At 46.1% G+C, this 18,497-nt stretch overlaps 1 protein-coding gene across 1 annotated transcript; it reads left to right on the top strand.

Annotated features, from left to right (window-relative positions):
- Positions 1-222: 222 nt before the first annotated feature.
- Positions 223-18,444, top strand: POGLUT1 (protein O-glucosyltransferase 1). Its single transcript, XM_068144697.1, has 11 exons — positions 223-314; positions 819-909; positions 2,778-2,921; positions 3,372-3,507; positions 5,897-6,018; positions 8,880-8,939; positions 11,828-11,927; positions 12,661-12,719; positions 15,139-15,306; positions 15,823-15,879; positions 16,515-18,444. The coding sequence occupies exons 1-11, from the start codon at positions 230-232 to the stop codon at positions 16,669-16,671; spliced, it is 1,179 nt and encodes a 392-aa protein (XP_068000798.1). The 5' UTR covers positions 223-229; the 3' UTR covers positions 16,672-18,444.
- Positions 18,445-18,497: the final 53 nt, after the last annotated feature.

The raw sequence follows: 18,497 nt of genomic DNA, 5'->3' as shown, positions 1-18,497 counted from the left end.
CACACACAGCCCCTGAGAGGGGCGGACCAGCGCCGCCAGGGCGCAGCTGCTGGAACTACAGCTCCCAGACAACGCCGCGGCACGGCGCCCGCTGCTGGAGCCACCATCTTTGTCTGGGGCTGGCCACAGTGGGCGCTGCCATCTTTAGTCGGGGCACCACCGCCCGCTTACCGTCGCCCTCTGGCAGAGGGCCGAGCATGCGCAGAGTCGTGCTGTCGGCGGTGGCGGCATGGGGCGGGTGGCGCTGGTCCTGTGGGCATTGGTGGCGGGTGCTGTGTGGCGGCTGGAGCCTGCCGCGGCGGGCGGCCAGGCAGGTGGGCGACGCTCGGAGTTCTTGCTCGTGATGCCCAGGCTTCGGGGTGACGCCGCTTCGCGGCCAGCGGGGAGGGTTGGTGGCCGGGACGGGAGCCCGCGCGTCCTGGGAGCGTGTCGAGGGGCTCTCGCCGCTTCCTCCTCTTTCTGGCCGCGCAGCTCCCCCGGCACCTGGTGACGGCCGCTGGGCTGAAAGGGAAGCCGGGGGTGTGCGTGTCTGTGTGTGTCAGCCGGGGACCGTCATGGGGTGCCCGCCGCACTGCGCTGTCCCCGGCCGCCCTCACTTAGGTGGCGCCTCTGCTCGCCCGCCACCGCTTCCCATTGTCCTGTTGGCTTTAGGCAGGCTCTCGTGTGAGCCGTATGGACTGCAGCAGTACTGGCGTGTCCTGTGGGACCCTGGTGTATTGCTGTTGCCAGCTGGACCAGAAATGCCGTTCACCTCCTGCTGGTTGTTCTGGCAGTTTAATGGATTCATTCCTCTGACTTTTCCTTCCTGTGTATTTTAGATGCAAAATGGAAAACGTTAACTGACCAAATTAAGAAAGCTGTGGAAACCTATAAGCCATGTGTAAAGGAGAATTGCAGCTGTCACCAAAGGTGAGACTTTAGACTACACAGGCATCTAGCCAGGAGAGGGAATAATTTTGCCAGCACTGGTGGTTGGGAATTGGCTAGAGAATATTTGGGCTCCGAGGTGTCACATACAGAGCCATCATAGGTTACTGTACTTGTAAGGAGGAGGTTGTTAGTGGCATTGTGTGAAGCAGGTTGACCTCCATAGTTCCAACAGACAGTGTGTTCACTTGCAAACTGATCACACTCCTTGTCCTCCGTTACTGAACATACACCATGTCAGCATTTCATACATGATCATGCAATAAACCCTACACAGAGCTGGTGACAGTCCTGTCTTAACAATCCACTGCTTCCTTCTCTTTCAGTGCTATGTTGCTAGCAAGTCTTTCTCACGGGCCTGTAAAAGGCAAAGAAATGAAGTATGTGCAAAGTGTTGTAAATAGCTAGATTAAGAGAGATTGCTACAGAACACAGATTAATTTTGTATGATAGTGTGCTGTACTTTTTAGTGTTCTTTCTAAGGAGTTTAGTTCAGGGTTTATGAGAATTGGAGTGATGGTAGATATTTAACTACCTGACTTGCACACAGCTAAAGCATGATCCAAGAGGAGCTCATTCAGGAAGACACAAGTCCTGTTTATTTTTTTATACCTATGGAGTATTATGCATAATGCCAGCACTCTATCTTGAAATGCTGGCCTAATCTTCTTAAAATGAATTTAATGCAGTGCTAGAGGCTTGTACGTGGTGCAAGACCTCTGTAGGCAGTACAAATGCAGGCTGATCTGTCTTGTAGACTGAGCCAAACCAAACTTCCTTTCTGCTTTCATTGATGGTGTGTGGCTGCAGCAAACATTACAGGTGGGTAAATCATCACTGCCATATGGACAGGGATTACAGGACTGTGTTTTTTCAATACCATTAGGCAGCATTTTAAAGGAGAAGGAATTCAGGGAAGAGCCAACATACTCTTCTACCTTTAGGACCACAGTTCCAAGTGCTGAAACACAGATGCCCAACTTCAAGCCTCCTATTTAAAAGTACCAGATGTGTTTACTAATTTTGGGGGTGAGATTGAGAACTGTATTGGCTTTTAATATTGGATGAGTCATATCAGGCAAATGTTTGCATGCTCTGTTTGGAGTTTTTGATCTTCATTGCTCTTGAAATATTGATGAGGAAAAGTCTCTTCTAGCTTAGCCTCACAGTCTTTTTCCTATGTTCCAATTCAGATACAGCCTAAAGACATCTCCTAACCTTTAAGCATACACTCCACTCTTTCCTGCCCATTTTTGGGAAGAACACCTTCCCATGTGGTTACAACCTCCAAATCTACTTCAGAACACGAGGGTTAATAGTAACATGAAGTTATGGTTGCTGTCCTTCTGGGCAGGCTTTCACAGCACCCAGCATTATTAGGTGATGCTGTTACTTGCAACTAGACTCTTACCTTATTTTTTTAATGCCTAAATAGCATGACATTTTGTGAGGCATTTGGTCCTGGTGTGGCCCATCATTTGTGGAAGGCCAGAGCGTGAGCTTCACAACTCAAAGTTTAAGTAATCCTGGAGGCTTTTACCTGTAAGTATGTAAGGTGCTTTCTGTGAGAGCAAATGGAGTTGTCAGTGTTGACTTGGCCACAGAATCCTGTGCTGGGCTTTTTGTTTCAGCTAACAGCACGGAGTCAAAGGGAAGTTTGGACCTTTGAGTCTCTGAGTAACGACTCTTCCAAGCAACCTAAGCTGAATGGTGTGTTATGCCACAGGTAGCAGAGCTCCTGAAAGCTGCGTGGAGCTTGTTTTAGCTAGAAGTTTGTTCTGTATACTGCAGTAATTTATGCACAGCATCCCCCCTGCTGTACATAGTAATGGCTCATTGTTTTGTCTCAGTGTCTGGAAGCAGGACCTGGCTCCTTTTCGAGGTGGCATTTCCAAGGAGATGATATCCGATGCGGTGAGCCGGAAGCTCGGAACACACTACCAAATCATTCAGAACAAACTGTACCGTGAGCAGGACTGCATGTTCCCTGCAAGGTAAGAGGTGTGCAGAAGATCTCTTCTCCTTAGCAGGGACACACAAGTACTTCAAGCTCTGTTTAGTTGAAAGTCATTGAGCACAGCTATATTTCAAAGGTCTGAACTCCTTATCAGAGCAGGAGCCTGGAAAATGCATGTGTGAGAGTTAAATGTAGCAAGAGGTAAGTATCACTTCACTTAACGTTGTTGCACTTGGGTGTACAAAGGGTCGATTGGTTGTGGGATCCCAGAGAAAGCTGCAGATGAGACCAGATTCAATAGTATTGGTTGGCTCATTGGTGTTTGTACTGTGTTTGAGCTTAGAGGCTGCTATAGGCAGTTCTCAGCTTACAGTGTGGTGTGGCTCAGGCTCACCATCGCCTCTGCTCATGTGCAGAGAAAGGCCTGAAAAAGGCTGCAGGTTTCTACCTTCTCATAAGTTCTTTGTCATACATCATTTCTTCACAGATGCAGTGGAGTTGAGCATTTCCTTTTGGGCATCATCAACCTCCTCCCTGACATGGAAATGGTGATCAATGTGCGAGACTACCCCCAGGTTCCCAAATGGATGAAACCTATTATCCCAGTCTTCTCCTTCAGTAAGGTATGCACACCTTTTAAACACTGAGCATTTTGGAGGCATGCATGCCCTCCTTTCTCTTGGGAACGTGTTTTTCAGGATGGTTCTCCACAGATTTTTCTGTGCATCAAAATTGCTTCCTGTTTTTTATGTTTCCTTTCACTTCCAGTTTTCTGGCAGGCAGGCTTGTTCTATTTATTCAATAGAACAGATTTTCCTCCATTAGCTCCTCTTCCAGGGCAAAAAATGTACCTCTTCCAGTGCAGAATGATGCACAGCTGGATGGGATATATGCCAGAAGCCCTGTAATTTGCTACAAAAGGTCTCTTAAAATTGTAGCTGCAGTTTAGCAGCATTGTGGAGGATTTTTCATCATCAGGCAGCTGTCATACAGTTAATCTCATTTAATGTGAATATTTTAGCACTCTTTTTTTGGTACCACAGATAAGTGTTTCTTATTTTGTTTTCTGTAATACTGCTGTCTCCTGTGAACCCTTTCTCCCTTGATTCAGTTTTCCATCTGCAGACATGCACACACATGCAGAGGAATGCACATGCATAGAGGCACATTTGCTTTCTCTTTTCTCTGTTCCCAGGCTTGACAGCCCTCTTCTATGTTTTCCTGCCCCTCCCATTGTTAAACTTGACTACAGCACAGCATCTCATTCTTTGCAACAAAATATCACTACATCTCAAGCTTCGCTAATCTTGCTTTGCCTTAATACCTGTCCAATGTAACCAAATCCTGCACCCTCACTACCTAACCCTGTTCATGATCCTGTTCTTGGTTAAAGCCCAGTTAAAGCCCAACTGAAACCCAGTCACCCAAGCACAGCTCACATTTAACCAGCCAGTGTTAGAATTACTCTGCCAGAATGAAGAAGGCTCCAGGATGCTGGTCCAGGGTGCTTCCCAAGGCTGGAAGCAGAAAGGATTGTAGTGTTGTCCAGTTCTGCATCTTGTAAAGATGTCCCTGGGCTGGTGGAGCTGTCATGATTTGTTATCAATACCTGTTTATAGCAGTATTGAGAAGGAGCAGATCATAAAAGCATACACTCTCATTTAAGTTGGAGGGGACCTCATGACACCACCTTGCTCAAAGCAGGGGCAACTAGATCAGGGTGCTACAAGCTGTGTCCTGCCCAGATCAGAACATCCCCAGAGTGTCCACAGACTCTGTTTAACCTGCCAAAATGAAAACATGTTTATAATGTCTCATTGATGTTTCCCTTCTTGTAACCAAAGCTTGTTGCCTCCCATTCTGTCTCTACACACCAGAAACGAGTCCACCTCCTTCTTCTCTGTGCATGAACAAACCCATTCCTCAGCCCCTCAGATCCCTCAGAATCACCTGGATTGGAAGGGACCTCTAAAGGTCATCTAGTCCAACCCCACTGCAGTGAGCAGGGACATCCTTGACTAGACCAGGTTGCCCAGAGCCCTGTTGAGCTTGACCTTGAATATCTCCAGGGGTGGGGACTCAACCACCTCTCTGGGCTACCTGTTTCAGTGCTCAACTACCCTCATCCAATCTAAACCTCCTCTTCTTTAACTTCAAACCATTGCCCCTCATCCTATCACTGCAGGCCTTCATAAACAGTCCCTCTGCAGCTTTTTAGCAGGCCCCCTTCAGGTACTGAAAGGTGGTGATAAGGTCTCCCCAGAGCCTTCTCTTCTGCAAGGCTGAATAACCCCAGCTCCCTCCGCCTGTCCTTGTGTCACCAACCTCCTAAGTAGCCTTGTGGCTTTGGACTCTATCCAGTATCTCCAGGTGACAGATAGATGGATAATTGTGTAGGGATTTTATTACCAGATCAAAGCAGTGGCCTGTAGTCTGGTTTCATAAAAGGGTTTAGTCTTAAGTGCTGGTGTTCCCTCCAATTATATGGGGTTTTAAGCATCCAGGCAGAAGCAAGATACTGAAGTTCTTACATGCCCTGGATATTTATCACAGTCAGCTTGTTAAGTGATCTCAGGGATGGCTGAAATGAACTGGAGTGTTGGAAACCTAAATGTTGAAGTGTCTAGAAGTGCCTTTTGTAGCTACACATAGGCACAAGTCTTTAGAAAGGTGAGTGGACCTCAGGACTTCTGCTATAGAAAGGTGAGTGGAGCTGAGGTCTTTTGCTATTTACTAAGCAGCTATATCATGGACCACTAACTGTTCTAACAGGAAAGTCCCTTGAAGTCATGAAGCAACACACAGCCTTGCAGAAATAGTTGAAACTTTTCAATATTGGGTTGTCTTCCTGTGAAGCCCAGTGGCAGTGTGGTGACTGCAGAACTCTAGTGGCTCTCAGTAAGGGAGAAAGCTGGCAGAACTCCCAGAAGGAATGTTCATTAGGGGTGGGCTCAGTCAGTAAACTGAAGTAGGTAGTACTCTTACTCTTGCATTACTCTCCTTTTTCTTAAGACACTTGAATACAATGATATCATGTACCCTGCCTGGACATTTTGGGAAGGAGGACCAGCTGTTTGGCCAATTTACCCAACAGGTTTAGGACGCTGGGACCTCATGAGGGAGGACCTCAGAAGGTATGTTTTGGAAATGGTTATGTGTGGGAGGACAAAATCACAGTAAAGCCATCTAGCAGTGGGCAGCATTGGGCCAACGTTGAAGTCCAGGACCGTAGGTCTGTTGGCCTGTGATCTGTGCTGCTGCCTACATACAGCCTAAGTGCTGTATAAGAATGCTCCATGGAAAGCTTGGATGATGCAAATAGAAGTTATAATCAGCTTCTCTGTTCCCAGCACTTCAGTAAGGAATGCAGAGGGCAAAGTATATATATTCTTCTTGCTGTCAGGGCCAGATTACTATCATTTTTTGGTGAGATAGAGTTTGTCAATAAAGCAGCAGTTATCTTTTGCCTGCAGAAATCTCCCCTGGCATATGGGAATATTTTTCTTTGTTTCCAACTACTTCTCTAGGAGCTGTGATTTTTTTTTTTTTATCTTTATTTTTTTTAATAACTGCATGGATGTTCCAGGATGTTTGTATAAGCTTCTGGAAGGGTAAAGGAAAGCCTTCTGTAGATTTGCTTTTACCTAAGTATTATTGTGCAATAGAGAACCTGCAATAGTTCCCAAGAATCAGGCATTGTTACTGGGCTGAGAGTAAGAAGACAATTCTGACTAGGAGTTTTGCTTTTGACTGGATCTTTGACTAGTAGCAGAATAAGGGCTGCTTCCCATGGAGACTGACAAAGTATGTGTAGTGGTTTGAGCCTTAACAGGGAGTTAAGAGCTCAGATGGGGGCAAGGCTGAGAATCTCTCCCCTGCTCCCTGCTCCTCCCTCACAACAGAGAGGAAAAAAAGGAAAGGGAGGGAGCAAATCCACAAAACAATAATTTGGAGTTGGCCTGGAAGTAGGGAGGTAAAGAGTTTTCTTTAAACAATATATATATAACAATAACAGGTCAGGTTCACAAGGGCAAGGAACAAGGATGGATGGGAGGAGGAAAAAAACCAAAAGAATACAAAACCAGTCTCTCTCTGAAGAGGCACAGAGGCAGCAGGGAGAAGGATCAGGCCCAACCATGTGGCAGAAGAGCAGGAAGGCAGCCGCAGTAGCTCTTGTCCAGGAGAGGCAGGAGCCAAAAAGGAGAGCTAATGATTCCAATGCCCTCCCTTTTATACCCTAGCTGGGCAGGGAGGGGGGAGTGGAACAGACTCAGTTTCCCAGGGGGAAAACGCCCTGCAGGGAAGGCAAAGCACTCGCAAGCCCTCCCCCCTGTTTTCAGAATGGGCATTAACCCATCACAGTATGCAACAGTGAGTGAACATAGAAATGTACAAGACAAAAAACACCTTTGTGTCACTCACTCCCCAGAGAATCCCCTGGGTGATCCTCTGAGCACTGAAGGAGCTGGGTCTCTTCAGCTTGGAGAAGAGGAGACTGAGAGGTGACCTCATTAATGTTTATAAATATTTGAAGGGTGAGTGTGAGGAGGATGGAGCCAGGCACTCCTCAGTGATATCCAATGACAGGACAAGGGGCAGTGGGTGCAAGCTGGAGCATAGGAGGTTCCATGTGAACATTAGGAAAAACTTTTTCACTGTGAGGGTGACAGCACTGGAACAGGCTACCTAGACAGCTTATGGAGTCTCCCTGTCTGGAAACATTCAGACCTTGCCTGGTTGCATTCTTGTGTGACCTACTCTGGGTGATTCTCTTCTGGCAACGGGGTTGGACTAGATGGTCTTTCAAGGTCCCTTCCAGCCCCTAATGCTCTGTGATTCTGTGTTATTAGCTGCTGTTTTGAAGGACTTGCTTAGATTTAAAGTGAAAGTTATTTGGGAAGGCAAGGAACACCTGTGTTTTAAATGCAAAACACTAGCTGAGGGGCTGTTGTTGTTTGTTGGGTTTGGGGTTTTTTTTGAATGGAGAATGACAGTGGTTAAAAATCCTCTGGTCATTTTGCACTGCTCATAATTGATGAAGTACAGAAAAATAAAGCAAAATAAAGCAACAAAGCAAAAAGAGTGATTTGCCATTGGAATGTGCTGCCCAGAGAGGTGATGGAGCTGCCGTCCCTGGAGATCTTCAAGAAAAGCCTGGATGAGGCACTTAGTGCCATGGTCCAGTTGATTGGATAGGGCTGGGTGACAGGTTGGACTGGATGATCAGAGAACCATAGAATCAACAAGGTTGGAAGAGACCTCAAAGATCATCCAGTCCAACCTCTCACCCAACACCTCATGACTACTAAACCATGGCTCCAAGTGCCACATCCAGGCCCCTCTTGAACACTTCCAGGGATGGTGACTCCACCACCTCCCTGGGCAGCACATTCCAATGCTTAACAACTCTCTCTGTGAGGAGCTTTCTCCTCACCTCCAGCCTAAACTTCCCTTGGTGCAGCTTGAGACTGTGTCCTCTTGTTCTGGTGCTGGTTGCCTGGGAGAAGAGACCAACCCTCACCTAGCTAGAACCTCCCTTCAGGGAGTTGTAGAGAGCAAGAAGGTCTCCCCTGAGCCTCCTCTTCTCCAGGCTAAACAGCTCCAGCTCCCTCAGCCTCGTAGGGCTTATGCTTGAGGCCTCTCACCAGTCTCTCCCAACCTGGTTGATTCTGTGATTCTATGAAAAGTGGATTCAAATAGGAGGTAAATTTTAATACCTTTAAAGGTTTGGTGAGGAGGTTGTGTGCAATTTGCTGTTTTGACTGAATGGTATTCTGAAAACCAGCCTATGTCATGTTGCCTTAAGCACAGTACTCACAGGAAAAGCTTTTTCTTCACTGGACCTGGCTGAGAGTTTTTTGCTGCTATAATGAAGAAAGTAATTTCCATCAAAAATGAAGAATCATAAAAAGAGATCACGCTGTGAAATCTGAAGAGAGTGCTGTTTCATGGTTGCACTGAATCACTTATTGCCATGTCTAAAAAATATTTTCAGATCTGCAGAAAAATGGCCTTGGGTGAAAAAAATCTCCAAAGGATATTTCCGAGGATCCAGGTGAGTGTATATTCCTGTACCAGGAAACCAATATATGCTGACAACTGTTTGTGTGAAGCAATTCCTGTCTCCCCAAGACCAAACAAGTGTAACACAGAATGTATTTTTTTATAAGTAAGGGAAGCAGGACATTTGGCACATCAGAGTTTCACCATTAGTCAATCTCCATAAGAACTTCCATTTGCAGCTACTTTAATAGGTCTCCTACTGGAAATAGAAGCTGTGGATTTGTTATATGCCTACCTTTAGAATTAGAATAGAATAGAATTAATCAGGTTGGAAAAGACCTTTGAGGTCATCAAGTCCAACCTATCACCCAACACCATCTCATCAACTAAACCATGGCACCAAGCACCCCGTCAAGTCTCTTGTTAAACACCTCCAGTGATGGTGACTCCACCACCTCCCTGGGCAGCACATTCCAATGGCCAATTACACTTTCTGTGAAGAACTTCTTCCTAACATCCAGCCTAAACCTCCCCTGGCACAGCTTGAGACTGTGTCCTCTTGTTCTGGTGCTGGGTGCCTGGCAGAAGAGACAAAAACCAACTGGCTACAACCTCCCTTCAGGTAGTTGTAGACAGCAAGAAGGTCTCCCCTGAGCCTCCTCCAGGCTAAGCAACCCCAGCTCCCTCAGCCTCTCCTCACAGGGCTGTGCTCCAGACCCCTCCCCAGCTTTGTTGCCCTTCTCTGGACACCTTCCAGCATCTCAATATCTTTCCTAAACTGAGGGGCCCAGAACTGGACACAGGACTCAAGGTGTGGCCTAACCAGTGCTGAGCACAGGGCACAATGACTTCCCTGCTCCTGCTGGCCACACTGTTCCTGATGCAAGCCAGGATGCCATTGGCCTTCTTGGCCACCTGGGCACACTGCTGCCTCATGTTCAGCCTACTCTCAACCAGTCCCTCCAGGTCCCTTTCTGCCTGGCTGCTCTCCAGCCACTCTGACCCCAGCCTGTAGCACTTCATGTGGTTGTTGTGGCCAATGTGGAGAACCTGGCACTTGGATGTATTCAATTTCATGCCCTTGACTCTGCCCATCTTGTCCAGCCTGGCAAGGTCCCTCTGCAGAGCTCTCCCACCCTCTAACAGATTAACTCCTGCCCCCAGCCTGGTGTCATCTGCAGACTTACTAATGATGGACTCAATCCCCTCATCCAGATCATCAGTAAAGATATAGAACAGGATGGGGCCCAGCACTGATCCCTGGGGGACACCACTACTGTCGCTTGGGCTAAACTATAGCAGTTTCTCCCTCACCCAGTGACTTCTCTCCAGCAGAGAAGGGGGATCAGGTAAAGGAGAGAAGTTCCATGGATTAAAATGGAAAGATAGTTAATGAAACAGCCAAACTAATACCAATACAAAAACATACAAAGTTATATTCAGCCCAGTGAAGGTGCAGCAGTCACAATAACTGGGAAGTCAGTCCTCAGGAGCAGAATGGCAAGAAAGCCCTTCCATCCATGGGGAGAGGGAAGAGGAGGAGTAGGATCAGGATGAGCCCTTACTATCAGCAAACTTCCCTCTCTTGTACTGAGCACAATGTTTATGGTCTGGGATACACCTGTGAGCCAGCTCAGATCAGCTGACTGGAAACTGCTAACAGCCTGCAGCCCGTGTCTGGCCTATGATTCTGTCCCAACAAAACCAGGACACTTTGTTATTACTTAATAAAACTGTCACACTAGGAACCAATTTCTTTTGTTCTGTGAAGGGACCTGCAGAGGTGCATGGTACAAATGTAAAGATTGAACACTGCCAATTGGAATATTTGCTGTGTAAGTGCTCAACACTGAATTGAAAGTATTTTTTAATCCACATTTCCTGAGTGGATGAGAGAGTAGATTATTTTTGCCGTCTCTCCAGCAATGGTCTGAACACGATATTAAAAAACCTGTACTTTGTTTCTCCCCCACCCCCAACAGGGAAGGATTTGGTAGCTTACTAGGTAGGCTCAGGAGATAGAGAGCAAGTCTTGGGCATGTGTTATCAGTAGTGTTTTAAGTCAGTGTTAGAAGGATCTGTGCTGAAAATGCTTAGCCACTCTTAGACTTAGAAAGGAGTTACTGGTTAGGCCACACCTTGAGTCCTGTGTCCAGTTCTGGGCCACTCAGTTTAGGAAAAATGTTGAGCTGCTGGAAGGTGTCCAGAGAAGGGCAACAAAGCTGGGGAGGGGTCTGGAGCACAGCCCTGTGAGGAGAGGCTGAGGGAGCTGGGGTTGCTTAGCCTGGAGAAGAGGAGGCTCAGGGGAGACCTTCTTGCTCTCTCCAACTCCCTGAAGGGAGGTTGTAGCCAGGTGGGGGTTGGTCTCTTCTCCCAGGCACCCAGCACCAGAACAAGAGGACACAGTCTCAAGCTGTGCCAGGGGAGGTTTAGACTGGATGTTAGGAAGAAGTTCTTCCCAGCAAGAGAGATTGGCCATTGGAATGTGCTGCCCAGTGAGGTGGTGGAGTTCCCATCCCTGGAGGTGTTTAGGGAGAGCCTGGCTGAGGCACTTGCTGCCATGGTTTAGTTGATTAGATGGTGTTGGGTGATAGGTTTGACTTGATGATCTCTCAGGTCTTTTCCAAGCTGTTTAATTCCGTTCTAAATTCCTTTCTAAAATAAAGTAGTTGGCACCCATTGGGCTAAAGTCTGAAGGAAGCAATGTTTCTGCTGAATTGTCCTGAGAATTGGTTGAATAATATTATTGAATATTTAATAATTGAAAAAAAGGAAAAATGGCCTCAGATGATTTTGGTGCACACAGCTCATTCATTCTCTTCTGCTAATACAGGCACAAAGGGAGAGACAACCTCCTAAAGAAACAGAGTCCTGAGTCTTGTAGTTTCTTAGCTGTGTTGGCTCATGTGTTGGCAATTACTGATAGCATTTGTTTCACAGAACAAGCCCTGAGAGAGATCCCCTCATTCTGCTGTCTCGAGAAAACCCAGAACTTGTTGATGCTGAGTACACTAAAAACCAGGCTTGGAAATCTGAAAAGGTCTGTGAGTGTTTCTCTGTCTGAGTGTGAAGGCCAGAAAGGGTAGCATTGCAAGATAATTGAGAAGCCTCTTCTTGGAGAGTTGTGAGTGATCCTCTAGAAAGGGGGAGGCTTGTTGTTGCCTTGATGGCTGCTCCTCTCTGATGGATGAAATGAGGGCGTGGCAGGCCAAACGCTTTCATCCATTCACACTTTTTGTTGAGGGAAACAGCACGTGTAAACAAATCAATCTGTGCCAGTCTCCTCCTCTTCCATTACAAAAGAATTAGCCAGGGCTTCACCTTCTAGCCCTGAGCTGCCTGGGTGGTGATGTCAGTGTCTTTGAACCTTTCTGTGTCATCTCTGTTTCTTGGTCTTGTTCATAACTTTCTGATAACTGTTGCTGATAACGTTTTAGTTTTAGTGGTGGTTGTAGTCTAGAGTCCAGCTCTCTCCAGACGGTGTTGGCTAATCCACTTACACTTGGCTTCACACAGCCCATTGTCCCAAGCTGTTTCCATTCTGTAGCTGCCAACTAAACATTATCATTTAATGTGTTTGTGCTGGCATTTGCTTACAGGCAGTATGTAATTTACCAAACTTTTTCTTGTTTGAAGGGCTGAGAATTCTTCATAATGCTTCTAAAAGCCCACCAGAGAAGGCTTTCTCAGAAGTAGCTTTGTTTGTAGCTGAGAAGGAAAACAAATATGCACTCACCATGTAAAGCTTACTGATTGTTTTAAATTCTCTTAAGGATACCTTGGGGAAGCCTCCTGCAAAGGAAATTCCACTGGTTGATCACTGCAAATACAAGTAAGAATTTGGATTCATAAAGCTGTTCAAGGGCTGTGGGTTATTTCTTTCTTTGCATGGTGTAAGGTCTCATTTTATTTTAAGGTCTACTTCCAGCAACAAGCTCCATGCAGGTAAGAAAACTTGTGGGCAGGTGTAAGATCTGGGAGCCTAGCATGCCCTCTTTCAGTGTCAGCTTTCCCCTGTCAGATCAGGAGAAATAAAAGTGCTTTGAGGCAAGTAATAAATGTATCAATTTTGATTATTGTTATTTTTTTTAATCCAGAAAGCTTTCCCTCAGTTTTGTTTCTGTTGCAAGCTGTTCAAACTTTTGTTGGGTGGGGTTTTGTTTTTTGATGCTACAATGTTAGCATGACTGTCTTCAAAGCCACAAGGAGCTAAGGAACCATGTCTTCATATGCATGCTGGGGCAAGTGTTGCTGTGAGATGAATACAGTGAAAGAGAGAACCTGCAATATCACAGAATCACCAAGGTTGGAAGAGACCTCAAAGATCATCGAGTCCAACCTGTCACCACAGACCTCATGACTAGACCATGGCACCAAGTGCCACATCCAATCCCCTCTTGAACACCTCCAGGGATGGTGACTCCACCACCTCCCTGGGCAGCACATTCCAATGACGAATGACTCTCTCTGTGAAGAACTTTCTCCTCACCTCGAGCCTAAACTTCCCCTGGTGCAGCTTGAGACTGTGTCCCCTTGTTCTGGTTGCTAGAGAGAAGAGACCAACTCCTTCCTGGCTACAACCACCTTTCAGGTAGTTGTAGAGAGCAATGAGGTTACCCCTGAGCCTCCTCTTCTCCAGGCTGAACAATCCCAGCTCCCTCAGCCTCTCAATGATTGAATAGACACAGTATTGTTTTGCACTTGGTAGGTTGTTTGGGAGGATGTGGTTTTGCTTTACAAAGACTTTTTTCCTTAAACTGCTTTTGGAGGGGAGGGGGTTGGTGCAATATTTTGGTGGGTTTCTGTGTTAAAAGCTCTAAGCTCCTAGTATGTATGCACTTGCATGTCTGATGTTTCACTTTTCCTTTAAAAATTACCTAGTTAGGATTCTGTCAGCTAGAATCTGCTCATAGGAGAACTCAGTCATTTGGCTGGATCTCTGGTTTTGTGTGAATGTGATTGACTTGTCTCATTTTATATTTCACTAGACTGTTGCCCAGATTTCTCCCTTCTGTTACACATAGACTTCCCAAACAATGCCTCCTAAGCTCCTCATACAATGTAGGCTGAGGCATTCTCACATGCTTTGTTGTAGCCCTGGGTCTCTTAGGGTCAGTAAGAACTTCTTGCTGCTTCCTGCAGTGTAGGTACTACAGCATGCTGTCTGAGGGCAGCACTCAGTGATATGGCTGAAGTCACAGGGGGTGGTAGCTGTGTCTAGAATTGGGTAGAGGCATTCCTTCACTTCCAGACCACTGTTAATGTTAGCTCTCTACATATCATTGTTGAGTTCTTAAAGCAACGAGCTCCTCATTCTTGCCTTGAGTTCCTAGGTAATATAAAGAATACAAACCAATTTCACATTTACTCCTTGTCAACTTACTGCTGAGCTAAGTTTAGCTGTAATTCCCATCTCACCCTAAATATATACAATATATAATTCCCATTTCACCCAAAATAACTTCATTAATGGAAGAACTCCCTGCCCCCAGCCCAGAATGGTTGACTTCAAAGATTAGTTTTATGTACTGAGGGGTTTTACCCACAGGAAAAACAACACTCCATATAATTGGAGAAATGTGGGTTTTAAAAAGCAGGCAAGCAAGCAAACAAACATCCCTCTGAGATACAGCTAAGAGAAATCTGCCGCCAGTCAAGCCCACTTTACTAACTTGGCAGAAAAGACTGACAACAAAATTGTGGATCCTTTGTTATCTGCAAAGTCCATCTGTTGTGTGCTAGCCCATTTAACCTCCTAGGGTTGCATTCCCAAGCTAATATGAAACAATTAGATTCAGATTGAAGCAGAATCCCAGAGGGAAATAAAACACAACAAACCCAAGCTGAGATAGATGTTGTCAAAGCCGAACAATGAACAGAAAAGCTCACTGTAAGGCAAGAGAGAATTGGGAAAAAGCTCCTTGTGGTCTCTGAAGTGTGGAGTTGCAGGATCAGTATCTGCATGGTGACCTTCCATGCCGTATTGGCAGTTGTTCCTGGGGCCTCCTTTGGTTTGTCACAGGCAGGTGACTTTTCTCCCTCAGTTCTGACAGGCAGCAGGAACTCACCCAACACATCCCTAACTTAAGCTTCAAATGTCTTCCCTTTGCTTTAGTAACTCCTTCAGTGTGAGGGAGACCCCCTCAGCTGTAAGGGAAGGTTGACTGTTACTTAAAGCCCAGTTTCTTAGTGTGCTTCCTCACGAAATGCCAAGTGTAATCAGGTCCCTCTCTTTGCTTATCCTTTTAAAGGTATCTGTTTAATTTCCGGGGAGTGGCTGCCAGTTTCCGCTTGAAACACCTGTTCTTATGTGGCTCACTCGTCTTTCATGTTGGAGAAGAGTGGTTGGAGTTCTTCTACCCACAGCTGAAGCCTTGGGTCCACTACATCCCAGTCCGGTCAGACCTCTCTAACATCAGGTGTGAGATCCCAAGTGTGCTCAGCGGAGCATTGCACGTCCCAGGAAAACAATGCTGTGTTAGGGAAGGCAGTTTGGTTTGTACTGCATGAAGGAGTGCCTCCCCTTCTAGGCATCTCCTACACCAAAGGCTCTTGGAGATCCTATTATTTTCTCTTTTTTTACTACCCCCAAAGAATCCTTTGCTCATATTAGTACAGTCTCACTGGGATATGTAGGTCTGTCACCCACACTGAAATCAGTGGGCAGTAGGCACTTGCATTTGCAAGTGAGCCCTGCAGCACAAATAAGGGGGGGGAAAGGAACTTACAAGTGAGCCCAAAAATGTTAGGTCCCAAATTTCAGCATGGTGTGCCCAACAAATGAGAAGGGCATGTTCCTTCTGTGCTCTGAAATGAGGAACACTGATCCCTGGCTTACTTGTGGATCCTCCTGAACCTCCGCAGCAGTTTAGCTAAGGGACAATGTTCTGCATCGAGCTGGTTGTTTCATAGCATCTTTCTCATCTTCATTTAAGGGAGCTGTTGCAGTTTGTAAAGGAAAATGATGACATAGCACAAGAAATTTCAGAGAGGTAAGTTGTGTGTCTTTTCTATCTGTCCTTTCCTATCAGGCAGTCTTCTTCCAAAGCATTTTCTTACACAACTTTTGTGAGGTTTACCTATCAAAGACATCCTAGCATTAATAGGGTGCAGTGCAACTGATCTGCTGCAATAACAGCAGGAGGGTTGGAGAACTCGTAACAAGCAGGGGGAAGTGGAGAACCAGATTATATGCTTAGGTCTTTGGTTCAGATTTGACCCGTGTCAAGAACCCCACTAAAGACTATCAGAAGTCAGGAGCTTTCATCTCAGTATGAGGTGAGTTGACCCCTGGGAACTGTCTGCGTTGCAAGCATTGTGTATCCAGGCTGGCAGCAAGTGGCTTCTGAAGCAGCATGCATCAGTGCTGCTCAGGCTGTATCTGATATGTGAAATCTGATATTTATTATCTCAGATAACAAATACCATCTTGAGGATGACAAAAGCACTGCAACTGTCAGAGCTGTGAGCGTGAATGAAAATTGTGAAATGAAAATAGAGGGAGAGCAGCGCGTGCTGTTTGTCGTTGGAAACTCGGAAGAGTGAAAGTTGATATGCATATGAAACAAAACCAGAGGCTCTTGTAGGAACTGGAAATTGCTTCTGACTGTGTGCTGTGTGTCTCTAGGGGACGCCAATTCATCACTGAACACTTGAAGATGGAGGATGTCTCTTGCTACTGGGAGCATCTGCTGTCGGAGTATTCCCAAGCCTTGACTTACAAAGTGAAAAGGAGGAAGAGCTACAGCGAGATCACTTCTGGATGGCTGAAAACAGAACTGTAGAGACTTCTCTGTTGTTCTTTTCAGCTCAGACTGATCTTGGTGGAAATCTGAAGATCAGTGTATCTTCTTTCTTGTTCCCTCAGACTTACTCTCCTTTATGCTAGAACTACAGAGAACAGCAGTAGGTTAGCTTTGAAACTGCTCCCATAGAATGGGATAGGGTTATACTGTTGCCATAAGAATACCCAGGAGAAAGCTGATTATGGCTATTTAATGGGATGGTTGTGGTCATTCCTGGAAGAGAGTGGTTAGCATTTGGGATGTAATCACTACCTGGCTCAGAATGATCCTAAATCCCACTCAGTCAGTGAGAAGCCTTTCTGTTAATTTTGCTGGACTTTTTACTAAGTCCACTGCATTCTTGGGCAAGGAACAGAGGTTGTCAGCTACACTCAGCTGGGAGATAGATGACTCCTGTTTTTTTTTGGCAAATGGTCAGTGTTTTCTCACCTTGGGATATTAGAATAGGATAGAATAGAATAGAACAGACCAGGCTGGAAGAGACCTTCAAGATCATCGCATCCAACCCTTCAACCAATCCAACCCACCTAAACAACTAACCCATGGCACCAAGCCATGATGTTCTCTGACAAAAGCAGGTACTGGGTTTAGGGTTGGCTTTTTAGATAGCTTAGAGCTTAGGTTGATATGATCTTAGAGGTTAATGGCAAGGCTTTGATGTGCTATTGGATGGATCCTTGCACAATTAAACTACCTACCTCATAGGGGAGCACGCTAAGCCTGAGCAGCGAATGGACAAACAATTGGCAACTGAGATCCTTCAACAGATGAGCTAGGTGTCTGCACAGCCACACAGAGCTGAGCCCCTGTCAACAAGCTCTCACTGGTCAGCTGGCCAGATACATTTAACAGCCCAAAGAAAGCATTTGCAGAGGTAGAGTCAGTTCTTTTTTCCCAGATAGTCACAGGTTCTCTGTTGTGATCTCCTTCTGTAATCTTTCTGAGGCCGTTTTTGGGGGGGTTGTTTTTCTTTTTTCTTTCTTTCTTTTTGAGACTGCTCACCTCAGTATTTGCTTTCCTTTCCCAATGTTTTGACACTCCTCATCTCTGTGAGTCTGGTTGAGGGTTTGTCTTCAGCCATACAGTGGCAGCTAGTCCTCACGTTGCTGGTTTTGAGTTCAGCCACAGGTTGCTTGTGCTCACTACAGCCGCTCAGCCCAGAGGGAGTGATGTCTCTGAAATACTCTGTGGCCCTTGAGAGACCAGGTAGGAAGCAGCATTTTCTCTGGCAATGGGGCAGGTGCTCAGAAGAGTGTGGGCAGCAGTATGAGATCCCAGGAGGGCTGTTGCCTCCCAGGTGAGCACCCTTGGTGACAAAGCAGCCCCACAGCTTAGGAAGCAGCACATTAATGGAAAAGAGCTCATGGTGTCTTCTGCAGTTTGAATCAGAGAAGAGGAGAACACAGCAAGGACCAGTAACACTGAGTGCACCTCCACACATCTGTGCTCACACAGGCCTCGCAGCACTCCCGAGCCCTGGTGCAGGAATGCAGCTGCCTCAAGCACCAGGGAAGCAACTGGTGGCCAGAACAACATGCTGATTCCAGGCACCTTGGTTATCCCAGCCTTCAAGGGAAACATACCAGGGGGTTAGACTAGCCTGGCTTTGAGGACAAGAACTGTGCAAGAGTGGAAGGGGTGGGTGTTCTGGGTTTGTACTTCTAGTCGATGGAGAAACAGTATTCTGAGAAACTGAAATAGTTATGTCTTTTTAAACCATTTTTAATGAAGTGCTTTTGGAATAAAACAAACAAAACCAAAGTTTTGCTGCATGTAGCATTGTTTAGCAGAATTGTAATAGCACG

This window comes from Melanerpes formicivorus, unplaced genomic scaffold, assembly GCF_026170545.1.
Source record: "Melanerpes formicivorus ecotype bairdi unplaced genomic scaffold, bMelFor1.0.p_v2 SCAF_11, whole genome shotgun sequence".
Classification (NCBI taxonomy): domain Eukaryota; kingdom Metazoa; phylum Chordata; class Aves; order Piciformes; family Picidae; genus Melanerpes; species Melanerpes formicivorus.
This window is presented reverse-complemented; position numbering and strand designations above follow the sequence as displayed.

Excerpts from the sequence above, each read along its gene's own strand:
- POGLUT1 (XM_068144697.1), top strand. The coding sequence starts at position 230 with ATGGGGCGGGTGGCGCTGGTCCTGTGGGCATTGGTGGCGGGTGCTGTG. Across the intron at positions 3,508-5,896 it reads CAGTCTTCTCCTTCAGTAAG|ACACTTGAATACAATGATAT; the intron begins GTATGCACACCT and ends CTTTTTCTTAAG. Across the intron at positions 8,940-11,827 it reads GGATATTTCCGAGGATCCAG|AACAAGCCCTGAGAGAGATC; the intron begins GTGAGTGTATAT and ends TTTGTTTCACAG.